We start from the raw sequence: 14,499 nt of genomic DNA, 5'->3' as shown, positions 1-14,499 counted from the left end.
CTGTCCGCCTTGCTGACACGATGCTATGGTAGCAGGCGGGCTGTCCGCCTTGCTGACACGGTGCTATGGTAGCAGGCGGACTGTCCGCCTTGCTGACACGATGGTATGGTAGCAGGCGGACTGTCCGCCTTGCTGACACGATGGTATGGTAGCAGGCGGACTGTCCGCCTTGCTGACACGATGGTATGGTAGCAGGCGGACTGTCCGCCTTGCTGACACGATGCTATGGTAGCAGGCGGACTGTCCGCCTTGCTGACACGGTGCTTGCATTGCATTAGATAAGTGAGTAGATAAAGTGACGCTCTAGGATGCATTATGCTAATGCAACACAAGTATAAAAAATCAACCACGTAACGTAAATGAGCAAGAAAACGATATGCCTAACTTGGTATAAAAGCTCACTATATAATTAACAAATCGGCAAGATTGTGCTCAAATAATATACCAATCCCCTAAAATTGACGCAAATCTTATACCAATTATGTTATTATGGGCATAACATAACATATTATAATCACGTCAAATGCCCCTCACTTCACTTATTAATGCACCTGGAAATGATCATATAATTAACGAATCTAAAAAGCAGGTTACACACACAAATCACAATAACGTGATGCATCAAATGAACAAATCCACAAGGGCCGTGACGAGGATTCGAACCTGCGTTCGGGAGCATCCCAGACGCTGCCTTAATCAACTGAGCTACGACATAGTTTCAACTCTTTTAACCACGTCGTAGCTCAGTCGATTAAGGCAGCGTCTGGGATGCTCCCGAACGCAGGTTCGAATCCTCGTCACGGGCCTTGTGGATTTGTTCATTTAAAAAGTAGGTTCCACCGAGTACGCAGTGGAGGAGGTATGAAGGTCTTTCTTTAAGTTTTGCCCGGAGGGGCGAGATAATTGGGCAGTGCCACTCATCCTGTGAGTGGACACACCGCCATAGCAGCATGTGCAACACTCCCCAATAGGAAGAAAACCCGCTGGGTTGTTCATCCTGTCACTTGTGGAGTAGTGGAAGAGGCGTGTGTGTGTGTGTGTACTCACCTGTCGGTCCAGTCGTCCGGCACCCATTCCACGAACTCAGCTCCTGGATTGTGGAAGTTCTCCTCCACGAAGTGCTTCACCTGAAGGAAACAAAAAACCCTTAATTAACACCAAGATAAAAAATAAAAACAGAATTTATCAAGCATTTGCACATCCACTGACGAAACCTGTCCATCTTTCATCAATCACGGTGCTAAGTTTACATTTCTTATAGACGTTATGAGCTCCGAAGCGCTTACAGAGATTGTCTATAGAAATATCTCGTCCCAAGAGCGGCCTCGCTGATGCGTTTCGAAACTTGTGAACTGTTCAATACATGTGAAGGTAAGACTCGGCGATGGAGGAGAGATGTAGAGGTTTCGTCAGTGAACAGGTAAGTGAACATGATGAAGCCTGGTCCAGGACAATAGGGACGAGATGAGCAGGAAAACACAGGAGCCGAGGACAGGAATATTCATGAATACCCGGACCCCACGCTGGCAACACTTCCGTCGGCGGCCAAGGGTTGGCAACCCAAGTATGGCAACACCTCTTTCAGGACCCCAGGCCGGCAGTACTGACCCCCATGACCCCAGGCCGGCAGTACTGACCCCAGGACCCCAGGCCGGCAGTACTGACCCCAGGACCCGAGGCCGGCAGTAACGACCCCAGGACCCCAGGCCGGCAGTACTGACCCCAGACCGGCAGTACTGATCCCAGGCCGGCAGTACTGACCCCAGGCCGCACTACTGACCCCAGGCAGGCAGTAATGACCTCGTGGCCCCAGAAACCCAGGCTGGCAGCAATGACCCCAGGCTGGCAGCAGTGACCCCAGGACCCCAGGCTGGCAGCAGTGACCCCAGGCTGGCAGCAGTGACCCCAGGCTGGCAGTAGTGACCCCAGGCTGGCAGTAGTGACCCCAGGCTGGCAGTAGTGACCCTACGGCTGGCAGTAGTGACCCCAGGCTGGCAGTAGTGACCCCCAGGCTGGCAGTAGTGACCCCAGGCTGGCAGTAGTGACCCCAGGCTGGCAGTAGTGACCCCAAGGCTGGCAGTAGTGATCCCAGGCTGGCAGTGACCCCAGGCTGGCAGTAGTGACCCCAGGCTGGCAGTAGTGACCCCAGGCTGGCAGTAGGTGACCCCAGGCTGGCAGTAGTGACCCCAGGCTGGGCAGTAGTGATCCCAGGCTGGCAGTGACCCCAGGCTGGCAGTAGTGACCCCAGGCTGGCAGTAGTGACCCCAGGCTGGCAGCAGTGACCCCAGGCTGGCAGCAGTGACCCCAGGCTGGCAGCAGTGACCCCAGGCTGGCAGTAGTGACCCGAGGACCCCAGGCTGGCAACAGTGACCCCAGGACCCCAGGCTGGCATCAGTGACCCCCTAGGACCACAGGCTGGCAGCAGTGACCCCAGGACCCCAGGCTGGCAGCAGTGACCCCAGGCTGGCAGTAGTGACCCCAGGACCCCAGGCTGGCAGCAGTGACCCCAGGCTGGCAGTAGTGACCCCAGGCTGGCAGCAGTGACCCCAGGCTGGCATCAGTGACCCCCTAGGACCCCAGGCTGGCAGCAGTGACCCCAGGACCCCAGGCTGGCAGCAGTGACCCCAGGACCCCAGGCTGGCAGCAGTGACCCCAGGCTGGCAGTAGTGACCCCAGGACCCCAGGGCTGGCAGTAGTGACCCCAGGCTGGCAGTAGTGACCCCAGGCTGGCAGCAGTGACCCCAGGCTGGCAGTAGTGACCCGAGGACCCCAGGGCGGCAGCAGTGACCCCAGGACCCAGGGCAGCAGTGACCCAGGACCCCAGGCTGACAACAGTGACCCCCTAGGACCCCAGGCTGGCAGCAGTGACCCCAGGACCCCAGGCTGGCAGCAGTGACCCCAGGCTGGCAGTAGTGACCCCAGGACCCCAGGCTGGCAGCAGTGACCAAAGGACCCCAGGGCGGCAGCAGTGACCCCAGGCTGACAGTAGTGATCCGAGGACCCCTGGCTGGCATCAGTGACCCCAGGACCCCAGGCTGGCAGCAGTGACCCCAGGACCCCAGGGCGGCAGCAGTGACCCCAGGACCCCAGGCTGGCAGCAGTGACCCCAGGACCCCAGGCTGGCAGCAGTGACCCCAGGACCCCAGGCTGGCAGCAGTGACCCCAGGACCCCAGGCTGGCAGCAGTGACCCCAGGACCCCAGGCTGGCAGCAGTGACCCCAGGACCCCAGGGCGGCAGCAGTGACTCCAGGACCCCAGGGCGGCAGCAGTGACCCCAGGCTGACAGTAGTGATCCGAGGACCCCTGGCTGGCATCAGTGACCCCAGGACCCCAGGCTGGCAGCAGTGACCCCAGGCTGGCAGCAGTGACCCCAGGACCCCAGGCTGACAGCAGTGACCCCAGGACCCCAGGCTGGCAGCAGTGACCCCAGGACCCCAGGGCGGCAGCAGTGACCCCAGGCTGACAGTAGTGACCCGAGGACCCCAGGCTGGCATCAGTGACCCCAGGACCCCAGGCTGGCAGCAGTGACCCCAGGACCCCAGGCTGGCAGCAGTGACCCCAGGACTCCAGGGCGGCAGCAGTGACCCCAGGACCCCAGGCTGGCAGCAGTGATCTCCAGGATCTCAGGCTGGCAGCAGTGACCCGAGGACCCCTGGCTGGCATCAGTGACCCCAGGACCCCAGGCTGGCATCAGTGACCCCAGGACCCCAGGGCGGCAGCAGTGACCCCAGGACCCCAGGGCGGCAGCAGTGACCCCAGGACCCCAGGCTGGCAGCAGTGACCCCCAGGATCTCAGGCTGGCATCAGTGACCCCAGGACCCCAGGCTGGCAGCAGTGACCCCAGGACCTCAGGCTGGCAGCAGTGACCCCAGGACCTCAGGCTGGCAGCAGTGACCCCAGGACCCCAGGCTGCCAGCAGTGACCCCAGGACCCCAGGCTGCCAGCAGTGACCCCCCAGGACCCCAGGCTGGCAGCAGTGACCCCCAGGACCCCAGGCTGCCAGCAGTGACCCCAGGACCCCAGGCTGCCAGCAGTGACCCCAGGACCCCAGGCTGGCAGCAGTGACCCCAGGACCCCAGCAGTGACCACAGGACCTCAGGACCCCTGGCTGGCAGCAGTGACCCTAGGACCCCAGGACCCCAGGCTGGCAGCAGTGACCCCAGGACCCCAGGCTGGCAGCAGTGACCCCAGGACCCCAGGCTGGCAGCAGTGACCCTAGGACCCCAGGCTGGCAGCAGTGACCCCAGGACCCCAGGCTGGCAACAGTGACCCCAGGACCCCAGGCTGGCAGCAGTGACCCTAGGACCCCAGGCTGGCAGCAGTGACCCCAGGACCCCAGGCTGGCAACAGTGACCCCAGGACCCCAGGCTGGCAGCAGTGACCCCAGGGGCCGGGGTAAGCACTGCCACAGAGCAAGGCGGCCAGACTACCAACGAGGGACCCCCCCCCCCCACAATAGGGAGCCCCCCTTGTTTGTTATTTACACAGTCACCGCAGCCATAAGCAATTAGGGCAATTAGCGCTTGTAACTGCCTTAAGCACCTCATTAACCAGTGACACTCGCCCGCGCCCACAGATGACAGCGCCATTTATACTGGCGGAGGTGGCGAGGGAGGGTGGGGAGGACCAATGTGGGGTTTAGACAAGGGGGGGGGGGGAGGACCAATGTGGGGTTTAGACAAGGGGGAGGACCAATGTGGGGTTTAGACAAGGGGGGGGAGGACCAATGTGGGGTTTAGACAAGGTGGGGGGGAGGACCAATGTGGGGTTTAGACAAGGGGGGGGAGGATCAATGTGGGGTTTAGACAAGGGGGGGGGGAGGACCAATGTGGGGTTTAGACAAGGGGAGGACCAATGTGGGGTTTAGACAAGGGGGGGAGGACCAATGTGGGATTTAGACAAGGGGGGGGAGGACCAATGTGGGTTTAGACAAGGGGGGGGGAGGACCAATGTGGGGTTTAGACAAGGGGGAGAGGATCAATGTGGGGTTTAGACATGGGGGGGGAGGACCAATGTGGGGTTTAGACAAGGGGGGGAGGACCAATGTGGGGTTTAGACAAGCGGGGGGAGGACCAATGTGGGGTTTAGACAAGGGGGGGGGAGGACCAATGTGGGGTTTAGACAAGGTGGGGGGAGGACCAATGTGGGGTTTAGACAAGGGGGGGAGGACCAATGTGGGGTTTAGACAAGGGGGGGAGGATCAATGTGGGGTTTAGACATGGGGGGGAAGACCAATGTGGAGTTTAGACAAGGGGGGAAGGACCAATGTGGGGTTTAGACAAGGGGGGGAGGACCAATGTGGGGTTTAGACAAGGGGGGAGGACCAATGTGGGGTTTAGACAAGGGGGGGAGGACCAATGTGGGGTTTAGACAAGGGGGGGAGGACCAATGTGGGGTTTAGACAAGGGGGGGGAGGACCAATGTGGGGTTTAGACAAGGGGGAGAGGATCAATGTGGGGTTTAGACATGGGGGGGGAGGACCAATGTGGGGTTTAGACAAGGGGGGGGGAAGGACCAATGTGGGGTTTAGACAAGCGGGGGGAGGACCAATGTGGGGGTTTAGACAAGGGGGGGGGGAAGTTCAGGTGTAGCTGTGTAGCTATGGCATGTGTGTGTATTACAGATGTGTCAAAGTCAGGTCTATATAGGACATGTGTGCAGCCAAGGCAGAGGTATTCCCCGGACACGACTTGCTTCCCTTGCGTCATCTGGGGACACCCGCTGTCCACCATTGAGATGCGTCAGGAGTGCCCGGGCATTACGCCGGGTAAGGCTGGGCATGCAGGAGTCATCCCTCTCTTAAACAAGACGTACAAACACCTTATTGTCTATAGCAACAATGGCAATGGTCATTATTATCGTTATTTGGCAACATGGCCTTTACTCAGTGGTCATGGCAAGTGGCGCAGCTTTCTGTATGTCAACTGGAGGACGGGTATGATATCCTGAAGGCTTGGGCAGATGGCGACATTATAGCACATGGCCGAAGAGGAGGAGGACGAGGGAGGGAATCAGTAATAGCAAGAATCCGTCTTGGATACAAATATCCATGGAGATATGGAATGGAAACAACAGTTGATCAGCGAAGTTGCAGAATCTGTGGTGAGAGTGATGGACACCGCCTTGACCACTATCTACGTGAATGTGAACACCTGAGAGATATCAGAAATATGTGTAGAATAATAAACCCCACATTGTTTGAGTTAGGAAAACACTATTTGTCAAATATTGATGCTGTTCTTAAAAGATTTCCCCATTTTGCACCCGCAAGATAACGTAAGCTTTTAAGGGTTGATAGATGTTAATCTTCTTGTTTGAGGAGCTGTTCACTTGAGACAGTTAAGCAAGTCCCAGCTGTGTCTGGGTACAAGTGACAGGATGAACAACCCAGCGGGTTTTCTTCCTATTGGGGAGTGTTGTACATGCTGCTATGGCGGTGTGTCCACTCACAAGATGAGTGGCGCTGCCCAATAAACTCGCCCCTCGGGACAAAATTTAATTTAAATTTAAAAACACCCCCCCCTCCAGGTTATATGTGGGGCACAGGGGGGGGGGCATGCCCAGGTTATATATGGGGCAGGAGGGGGGGGGAGGGGACATACCCATGGTTATATATCCTGAAACTTTTCCTTAACAGATGTAATAGAACCCTAAACCACCTCACCAGAAATAAATATATCTTTGATATCCTCAGAGTCAAACAAAATCTATACAAACACAGTATGCAAATTAAGGACCTAGTCTATGGAACTCACTCGCTAACGAATTAAAAAGCTATCCCACCTATGTCTTTTTCAAAGGTAAAACCAAAAAGTACCTCATTTCATCCTCATAATTTCTTACCTAGTGCTCCAAACTCGCACTGTATCTTGTGCTACCCAATCCCCCAATATATTTACCTAAGCCATACAACTTTACCACTGTAATCAGTGGTGAAGTTGTATGGCACTGTATACAACAATTTTTCTACACTGTACCTATTAATAACCCTCAAATTATGCTACCATGTACCAGTTATACTCCTCAATTTTTACTACAATGTCCCTATTAATATTCTTCAAATTTTCTTGCAGTGTTCCTATTAATATTCTTAAAATTTTGATACAAATTACCTACATAAAATTATTTGTTAGATTAAGGACCTGTCCGAAATGCTATGCGTGTGAGTGACTTTGCAAGAATGTAAAAGCATCAATGCTGTGTTCTCTCATAAACCCAATGTACCCTCTAGTTTATATAAATAAATAAAAAAAATATGGGACAGGGGGGCAAGGGGGCGGAACATACCCATGGTTATATGTGGGGCAGGGGGGGAGGGGAGGGAATATACCTATGCTTATATGGGGCAAGGGGGAGGGAACATACCCATGGTTATGTGGGGCAAGGGGGGTAGGGAACATACCCATGGTTATACGTGGGGCAAGGGGGTAGGGAACATACCCATGGTTATATGTGGGGCAAGGGGGTAGGGAACATACCCATGGTTATATATGGGGTGGGTCATCCTTTAGGTTATTCCATTTACTAATTACCCTTACGCGAAAGGAAAACTTTCTAACATCCCTCTGACACATTTGAGTCTCAGGCTTCCATCCGTGCCCCCTTGTTCAGTTGATATTCATTGTAAACAATTCCTGTTTCCGCCCTGTCAATCCCTCTAAGTATTATATACGTCTGTATCATGTCCCCCTCTCTCTCCTCTTTTCTAAAGTCGCCAGGTTTAGTTCCTTCAGTCTCTCTTCGTATCTACTCCCTCGCAACTCTGGGACGAGTCTCGTTGCAAACTTCTGCACTTTTTCGAGCTTTATTATGTGTTTTTTTTAGATGGCAGTTCCAAGATGGGGCGGAATACTCTAAGGCTGGCCTCACATAGGCGGAATACAGTGATCTAAAAGCCTCCTAATTCAGGTTTCTGAAGGATGTTCAAACTTTTGCCAGAGTAGAGTATGCGGTTGATGTTATTCTATTTATTTCAGCCTCTGGAGCTGGGTTCAGTGCCATGTCCACTCCCAGATCCTTTTCTCTAGTCGTTATTGGGAGGTACTTTCCCTTTATCGTGTATCGGCCTTTCGGTCTCCTGGCTCCTGATCCCATTTCCATCACCTTACACTTGCTGGTGTTGAATTCTAGCAGCCATTTGTTTGGATCAGCTCTACAACCTGTTCAAGTCATCTTGGAGAATCTTACAATCCTCATCTGTCTCAATCCTTCTCAGTAGTTTTGCGGCATCTGCAAACAATGACATATAAGACTCAACTCCTGCAGTCAAGTCGTTTACATAAATGAGGAATAGTATGGGACCCAGCACTGATCCTTGAGGCACCCCGCTTCTTACTATACGCCAGTCCCACTCCTCACCCCTCACTGTCACTGACACCTGTCCGTCAGGTAATTCCTTACCAATGTTAATGCGTTGCCGTCTACTCCCGCCTGCCTCTCAGGTTTGTATAGTAACCTCCTGTGTGGCATTGTATCAAAGGCTTTTTGGCAGTCCAGAGATATGCAGTCTGCCCAGCCTTCTCTGTCTTGCCTTATTTTCGTTACCTTATAATAAAACTCCAGAAGGTTCGTCAGGCATAGTTTCCCTTCTCTAAAGCCGTGTTGTTCTTTACTTACAAACCCAATTCTTTCTAGGTGTGCAACTAGTCTTAGCCTTAAATTCTTTCAAGTTCTTTGCAAGGGATACTTGTGAGTGACACTGGTCTGAAGTTAAGTGCTTCTTCTCTATCTCCTTACTTGTAGATGGGCACCACATTTGTCTTCTTCCAGCAGCTGAGCAATATCTCCCTTGTTAGGGACTCATTAAAGATTAGTGCTAGAGGTATGCTGAGGGCCTGTGCTACTTCTTTTAACAGCCATGGTGACACTATCAGACCCAGTAGCTTAAGTTACATCTAGTTATGCTAGGTATATTCTTACTTCCTCCGCTGTTATCTCAATATTTAGGAGTTTCTCTTCACGGGCTGCGTCCTCATCTAGCTCCGGGAGCTGTTCAGGCTCCATGGAAGCTGGCATTGAACTCCTCACAAATTTCTTTATCATTTTCTGTATACTGGCTTCCCCTTTTTTGTAAGCTGGTCAGTTGGTCATTCACTGTAAATTTCCGTCTTCTAAAGTTATGTAAGAGTTTCTCTTTGCTTGGGAGGCCTTATCGTTTTCAAAGTTTCTTTCTGTCACTCTTATTATCTATATGTAGTCACTCCTGGCCCTGTTATATCTAATTTGGTTTACCTCTGTCCTTCTCCTCGTGTATTTCTTCCACTTCATCCTGCTTTTTTATTTTGCCTCCTGGCACTGTCTACTGAACCACAGGTTAATATATATTCTCATGCTTTTTTCCCCTTCATGGTAGTATGAATCTCACTTCTGCTTCTTTGCACCTCAGTTTTACTTGGTCCATCATTTCCTGGACCGTCTTCCCTCCGAGTTCCTGTGTGTACTCACTTATTTGTGCTTGCGGGGGTTGAGCTTTGGCTCTTTAGTCCCGCCTCTCAACTGTCAATCAACAGGTGTACAGATTCCTGAGCCTGCTGGGCTCTGTCATATCTAAATTTGAAACTGTGTATGGAGTCAGCCTCCACCACATCACTGCCTAATGCATTCCATCTGTTAATTACTCTGACACTGAAAAAGTTCTTTCTAACGTCTCTATGGCTCATTTGGGCACTCAATTTCCACCTGTCCCTCAGTGCATGTGCCCCTTGTGTTAAATAGTTTGTCTTTATCTACCCAATCAATTCCTCTGAGAATCTTGTATGTGGTGATCGTGTCCCCTCTAACTCTTCTGTCTCACAGTGACGTGAGATTTAATTCCCGTAGTCTCTCCTCGTAGCTCAATCCCCTCAGTTCGGGTACTAGTCTGGTGGCAAACCTTTGAACTTATTCTTGACTAGACATGGACTCCATGCTGGAGCCGCATACTCCAGGACTGGTCTGACATATGTTGTATCCAAAGTTCTGAAAGATTTCTTACACAAGTTCCTAAAGGCCGTTCTTATGTTAGCCAACCTGGCATATGCCGCTGATGCTATCCTCTTGATATGGGCTTCAGGGGAGAGGTCTGGCATGATACCCCCAAGTCTTCCTCTCTCTCTCTCTCTGACACTTGAAAGTATTTCATCTCCCAAATGATACCTTGTATCTGGTCTCCTGCTCCCTACACCTATCTTCATTACATTACATTTGCTTGGGTTAAACTCTAACAAACCATTTGATCGACCATTCCTGCAACTTGTTAAGGTCTTCTTGAAGCCTCAAGCTGTCCTCCTCTGTCTTAATCCTTCTCGTAATTTTGGCGTCGTCAGCAAACATTGAGAGGAATGAATCTATACCCTCTGGGAGATCATTTACGTATATCAGAAACAGGATAGGTCCGAGTACAGAGCCCTGTGGGACTCCACTGGTGACTTCACGCCAGTCTGAGGTCTCACCCCTCACTGTAACTCTCTGCTTCCTATTGTTTAGGTACTCCCTTATCCATTGGAGCGCCCTACCAGTTACTCCTGCCTGTTTCTCCAGCTTATGCATCAGCCTTTTATGGGGTACTGTGTCAAAGGCTTTCTGACAGTCCAAAAAATGTAGTCCGCCCATCATTCTCTTTCTTGCTTAATCTTTGTAACCTGATCGTAGGATTCTATTAAGCCTGATTTACCCTCCCTGAACCCATGTTGATGGGTTGTCACGAAGTCCCTTCTCTCCAGATGTGTTACTAGGTTTTTTCTCACGATTTTCTCCATCACCTTGCATGGTACACAAGTTAAGAACACTGGCCTGTAGTTCAGTGCCTCTTGTCTGTCACCCTTTTTGTATATTGGGACTACATTAGCAGTCTTCCATATTTCTGGTAGGTCTCCCGTTTCCAGTGACCTACTATACACTATGGAGAGTGGCAAGCAGAGTTCCCACACTCTTTCAATACCCATGGTGAGGTAGGTGTGTACTCACCTAGTTGTACTCACCTAGTTGTGTTTGCGGGGGTTGAGCTCTGGCTCTTTGGTCCCGCCTCTCAACCGTCAATCAACAGGTGTACAGATTCCTGAGCCTATCGGGCTCTGTCATATCTACACTTGAAACTGTGTATGGAGTCAGCCTCCACCACATCACCCCCTAATGCATTCCATTTGTCAACCACTCTGACACTAAAAAAGTTCTTTCTAATATCTCTGTGGCTCATTTGGGCACTCAGTTTCCACCTGTGTCCCCTTGTGCGTGTTCCCCTTGTGTTAAATAGACTGTCTTTATCTACCCTATCAATCCCCTTCAGAATCTTGAATGTGGTGATCATGTCCCCCCTAACTCTTCTGTCTTCCAGCGAAGTGAGGTTTAATTCCCGTAGTCTCTCCTCGTAGCTCATACCCCTCAGCTCGGGTACTAGTCTGGTGGCAAACCTTTGAACCTTTTCCAGTTTAGTCTTATCCTTGATTAGATATGGACTCCATGCTGGGGCTGCATACTCCAGGATTGTCCTGACATATGTGGTATACAAAGTTCTGAATGATTCTATACACAAGTTTCTGAATGCCGTTCGTATGTTGGCCAGCCTGGCATATGCCACTGATGTTATCCGCTTGATATGTGCTGCAGGAGACAGGTCTGGCGTGATATCAACCCCCAAGTCTTTTTCCTTCTCTGACTCCTGAAGAATTTCCTCTCCCAGATGATACCTTGTATCTGGCCTCCTGCTCCCTACACCTATCTTCATTACATTACATTTGGTTGGGTTAAACTCTAACAACCATTTGTTCGACCATTCCTTCAGCTTGTCTAGGTCTTCTTGAAGCCTCAAACAGTCCTCTTCTGTTTTAATCCTTCTCATAATTTTAGCATCGTCCGCAAACATTGAGAGAAATGAATCGATACCCTCCGGGAGATCATTTACATATATCAGAAACAAGATAGGACCGAGTACAGAGCCCTGTGGGACTCCACTGGTGACTTCACGCCAATCGGAGGTCTCACCCCTCACCGTAACTCTCTGCTTCCTATTGCTTAGATACTCCCTTATCCACTGGAGCACCTTACCAGCTACACCTGCCTGTCTCTCCAGCTTATGTACCAGCCTCTTATGCGGTACTGTGTCAAAGGCTTTCCGACAATCCAAGAAAATGCAGTCCGCCCAGCCCTCTCTTTCTTGCTTAATCTGTGTCACCTGATCGTAGAATTCTATCAAGCCTGTAAGGCAAGATTTACCCTCCCTGAATCCATGTTGGCGATTTGTCACGAAGTCCCTTCTCTCCAGATGTGTTACCAGGTTTTTTCTCACGATCTTCTCCATCACCTTGCATGGTATACAAGTCAAGGACACTGGCCTGTAGTTCAGTGCCTCTTGTCTGTCGCCCTTTTTGTATATTGGGGCCACATTCGCCGTCTTCCATATTTCTGGTAGGTCTCCCGTCTCTAGTGACTTACTATACACTATGGAGAGTGGCAAGGAAAGTGCCTCTGCACACTCTTTCAGTACCCATGGTGAGATCCCATCTGGACCAACAGCCTTTCTAACATCCAGATCCAGCAGGTGTCTCTTGACCTCCTCTCTCGTAATTTCGAACTCCTCCAAGGCCGCCTGGTTTACCTCCCTTTCTCCTAGCACAGTGACCTCACCCTGTTCTATTGTGAAGACCTCCTGGAACCTCTTGTTGAGTTCCTCACACACCTCTCTGTCATTCTCTGTATACCTGTCACGTATATCTGTGTGAGTGAGTGAGTGAGTGAGTGAGTGAGTGAGTGAGTGAGTGTGTGTGTGTGTGTGTGTGTGTGTGTGTGTGTGTGTGTGTGTGTGTGTGTGTGTGTGTGCGGGCAGCGCGTGAAGGGAGCAGGGAGGAACACTGCCAACATTCGTCAAGAGGAAATGCTAAAAACGGGTCATATTAAACCCAAGCGGCTCAAGGTACGGCGAAGGAATAATTAATTCACGATACCACATGAGAGAGACGGAGCGGGGAAGACCCCAGACACTAAGCTCTTAACCTCCCACAACAACATACTAAAACACTGCGCCGGGACAAGTATTATTGTAGTAACAAGTATGATTGTAACTTAAATATACAATTATTATTGACATAATTGGGGGACGGTCTTGGGACCAGTTTAATTCTTCATTTACATAAATGCCTTTAATTAAAAGTTATGCTAAATATACAAGTTTATGAACAAAGTTTAGTGACAATCTTCGCCGATGTCACTAAACTTAAACCTCTTAGTTAACTGATCTCATGAACAGCAGACGAATTTTAATGAAAATGTGTGTGAAGTTATACGCATTGGAAAACAAAAATGAAAGATGAGTTATTGCATGAAAATTATTGCGTTAATGAACGCAGTGGAAGAGACCTAAGAGTGACCGTGGCTGGTGACCTCGGGACAAGTCTGGGTTCGAGCCCTGAACAGGGAGGGTCGACTGGGCACCGATCCTCATCTTTTCATCCCAGATCACCCAGCGGGTGATTACTAGGGATCTGTTTGTAAACAGATTAGTGAAATGTAGTGGCTTACCCTTCAATACAGTTAAGAGAAAGCTCTAAACCGACTAACAGGAGTCGAAAGTCAGCAACGCTTGCACCCGTGTAAAAATGTAACAATGCCCTGTCATGGCGCCTGACAGCTGGGTGGACAGCACTTCGGATTCGTAGTCCTGAAGTTCCGGGTTCGATCCCCGGTAGAGGCGGAGACAAATAGGCAAAATGTTGCTTTCACCCAGATGCCCCTGATATCTAGCAGTAAATAGGTACCTGGGAGTGAGACAGCTGCTACGGGGTGCTTCCTGGGGGTGGAGGCCTGGTCGAGGACCGGGCCGCGGGGACACTAAGCCCCGAAATCATCTCAAGATAACCTCAAGATATGCCTTAGTGCGTCTTGTTGTAAAATACTACATACAGATTTCGTCACCATATTCGGCAGGGGAAATTGGGAAACTAAAAAGTGTTTAGGGCTTAGAGGAAGACGACTCCAAGACCTAAAAATAAATCACATCAAACTCGTTGGAGAGAAGAAGAAGAATGTGATGTGACAACACCAATACTTAATAATATGAAAAAGCTCGACTTTTTCGAGCTTTTATGATTCGAGTCGAAAAACCTTGACTCGAATCATAATTCATAGAAGCACTTTAATTTTACACAATCCGATATCATGCACAACAAAAGCTCTAAAATTATAGGTAAATGATTTCACTGCACTAAAACAAACTACCTTTTCTTACCAAGAGATATAATTCAGAGTAATATCGCCGATACATTTTAATAGACGAGACATGAACAGATGAAAAGTCACAATATAGTGGCTGAAAAATGTTGACCAAGCCACACACTAGAAATTGAAGAGACGACGACGTTTCCTGCTTGATGGGGTTCTGGGAGTTCTTCTACTCCCCAAGCCCGGCCCGAGGCCAGGCTCGACTTGTGAGCGTTTGGTCCACCAGGCTGTTGCTTGGAGCGGCCCGCAGGCCCACATATCCACCACAGCCCCGGGTGATCCGGAACTTCTCTTAGAAAACAGTTCAGT

At 50.8% G+C, this 14,499-nt stretch overlaps 1 protein-coding gene across 2 annotated transcripts in view; it reads right to left on the bottom strand.

The window, feature by feature from the left end:
* LOC123754901 (trehalase) overlaps window positions 1-14,499 on the bottom strand; it is a 306,276-nt gene that overhangs the window by 139,174 nt on the left and 152,603 nt on the right. For both annotated transcript variants that reach the window (XM_069332919.1, XM_069332918.1), the window contains exon 4: window positions 1,048-1,127. In XM_069332919.1, the coding sequence (XP_069189020.1) occupies window positions 1,048-1,127 (80 nt within the window). The remainder of the gene's footprint in view (window positions 1-1,047; window positions 1,128-14,499) is intronic.

Source organism: Procambarus clarkii, chromosome 28, assembly GCF_040958095.1.
Source record: "Procambarus clarkii isolate CNS0578487 chromosome 28, FALCON_Pclarkii_2.0, whole genome shotgun sequence".
In the NCBI taxonomy this organism is placed as follows: Eukaryota; Metazoa; Arthropoda; class Malacostraca; order Decapoda; family Cambaridae; genus Procambarus; species Procambarus clarkii.
This window is presented reverse-complemented; position numbering and strand designations above follow the sequence as displayed.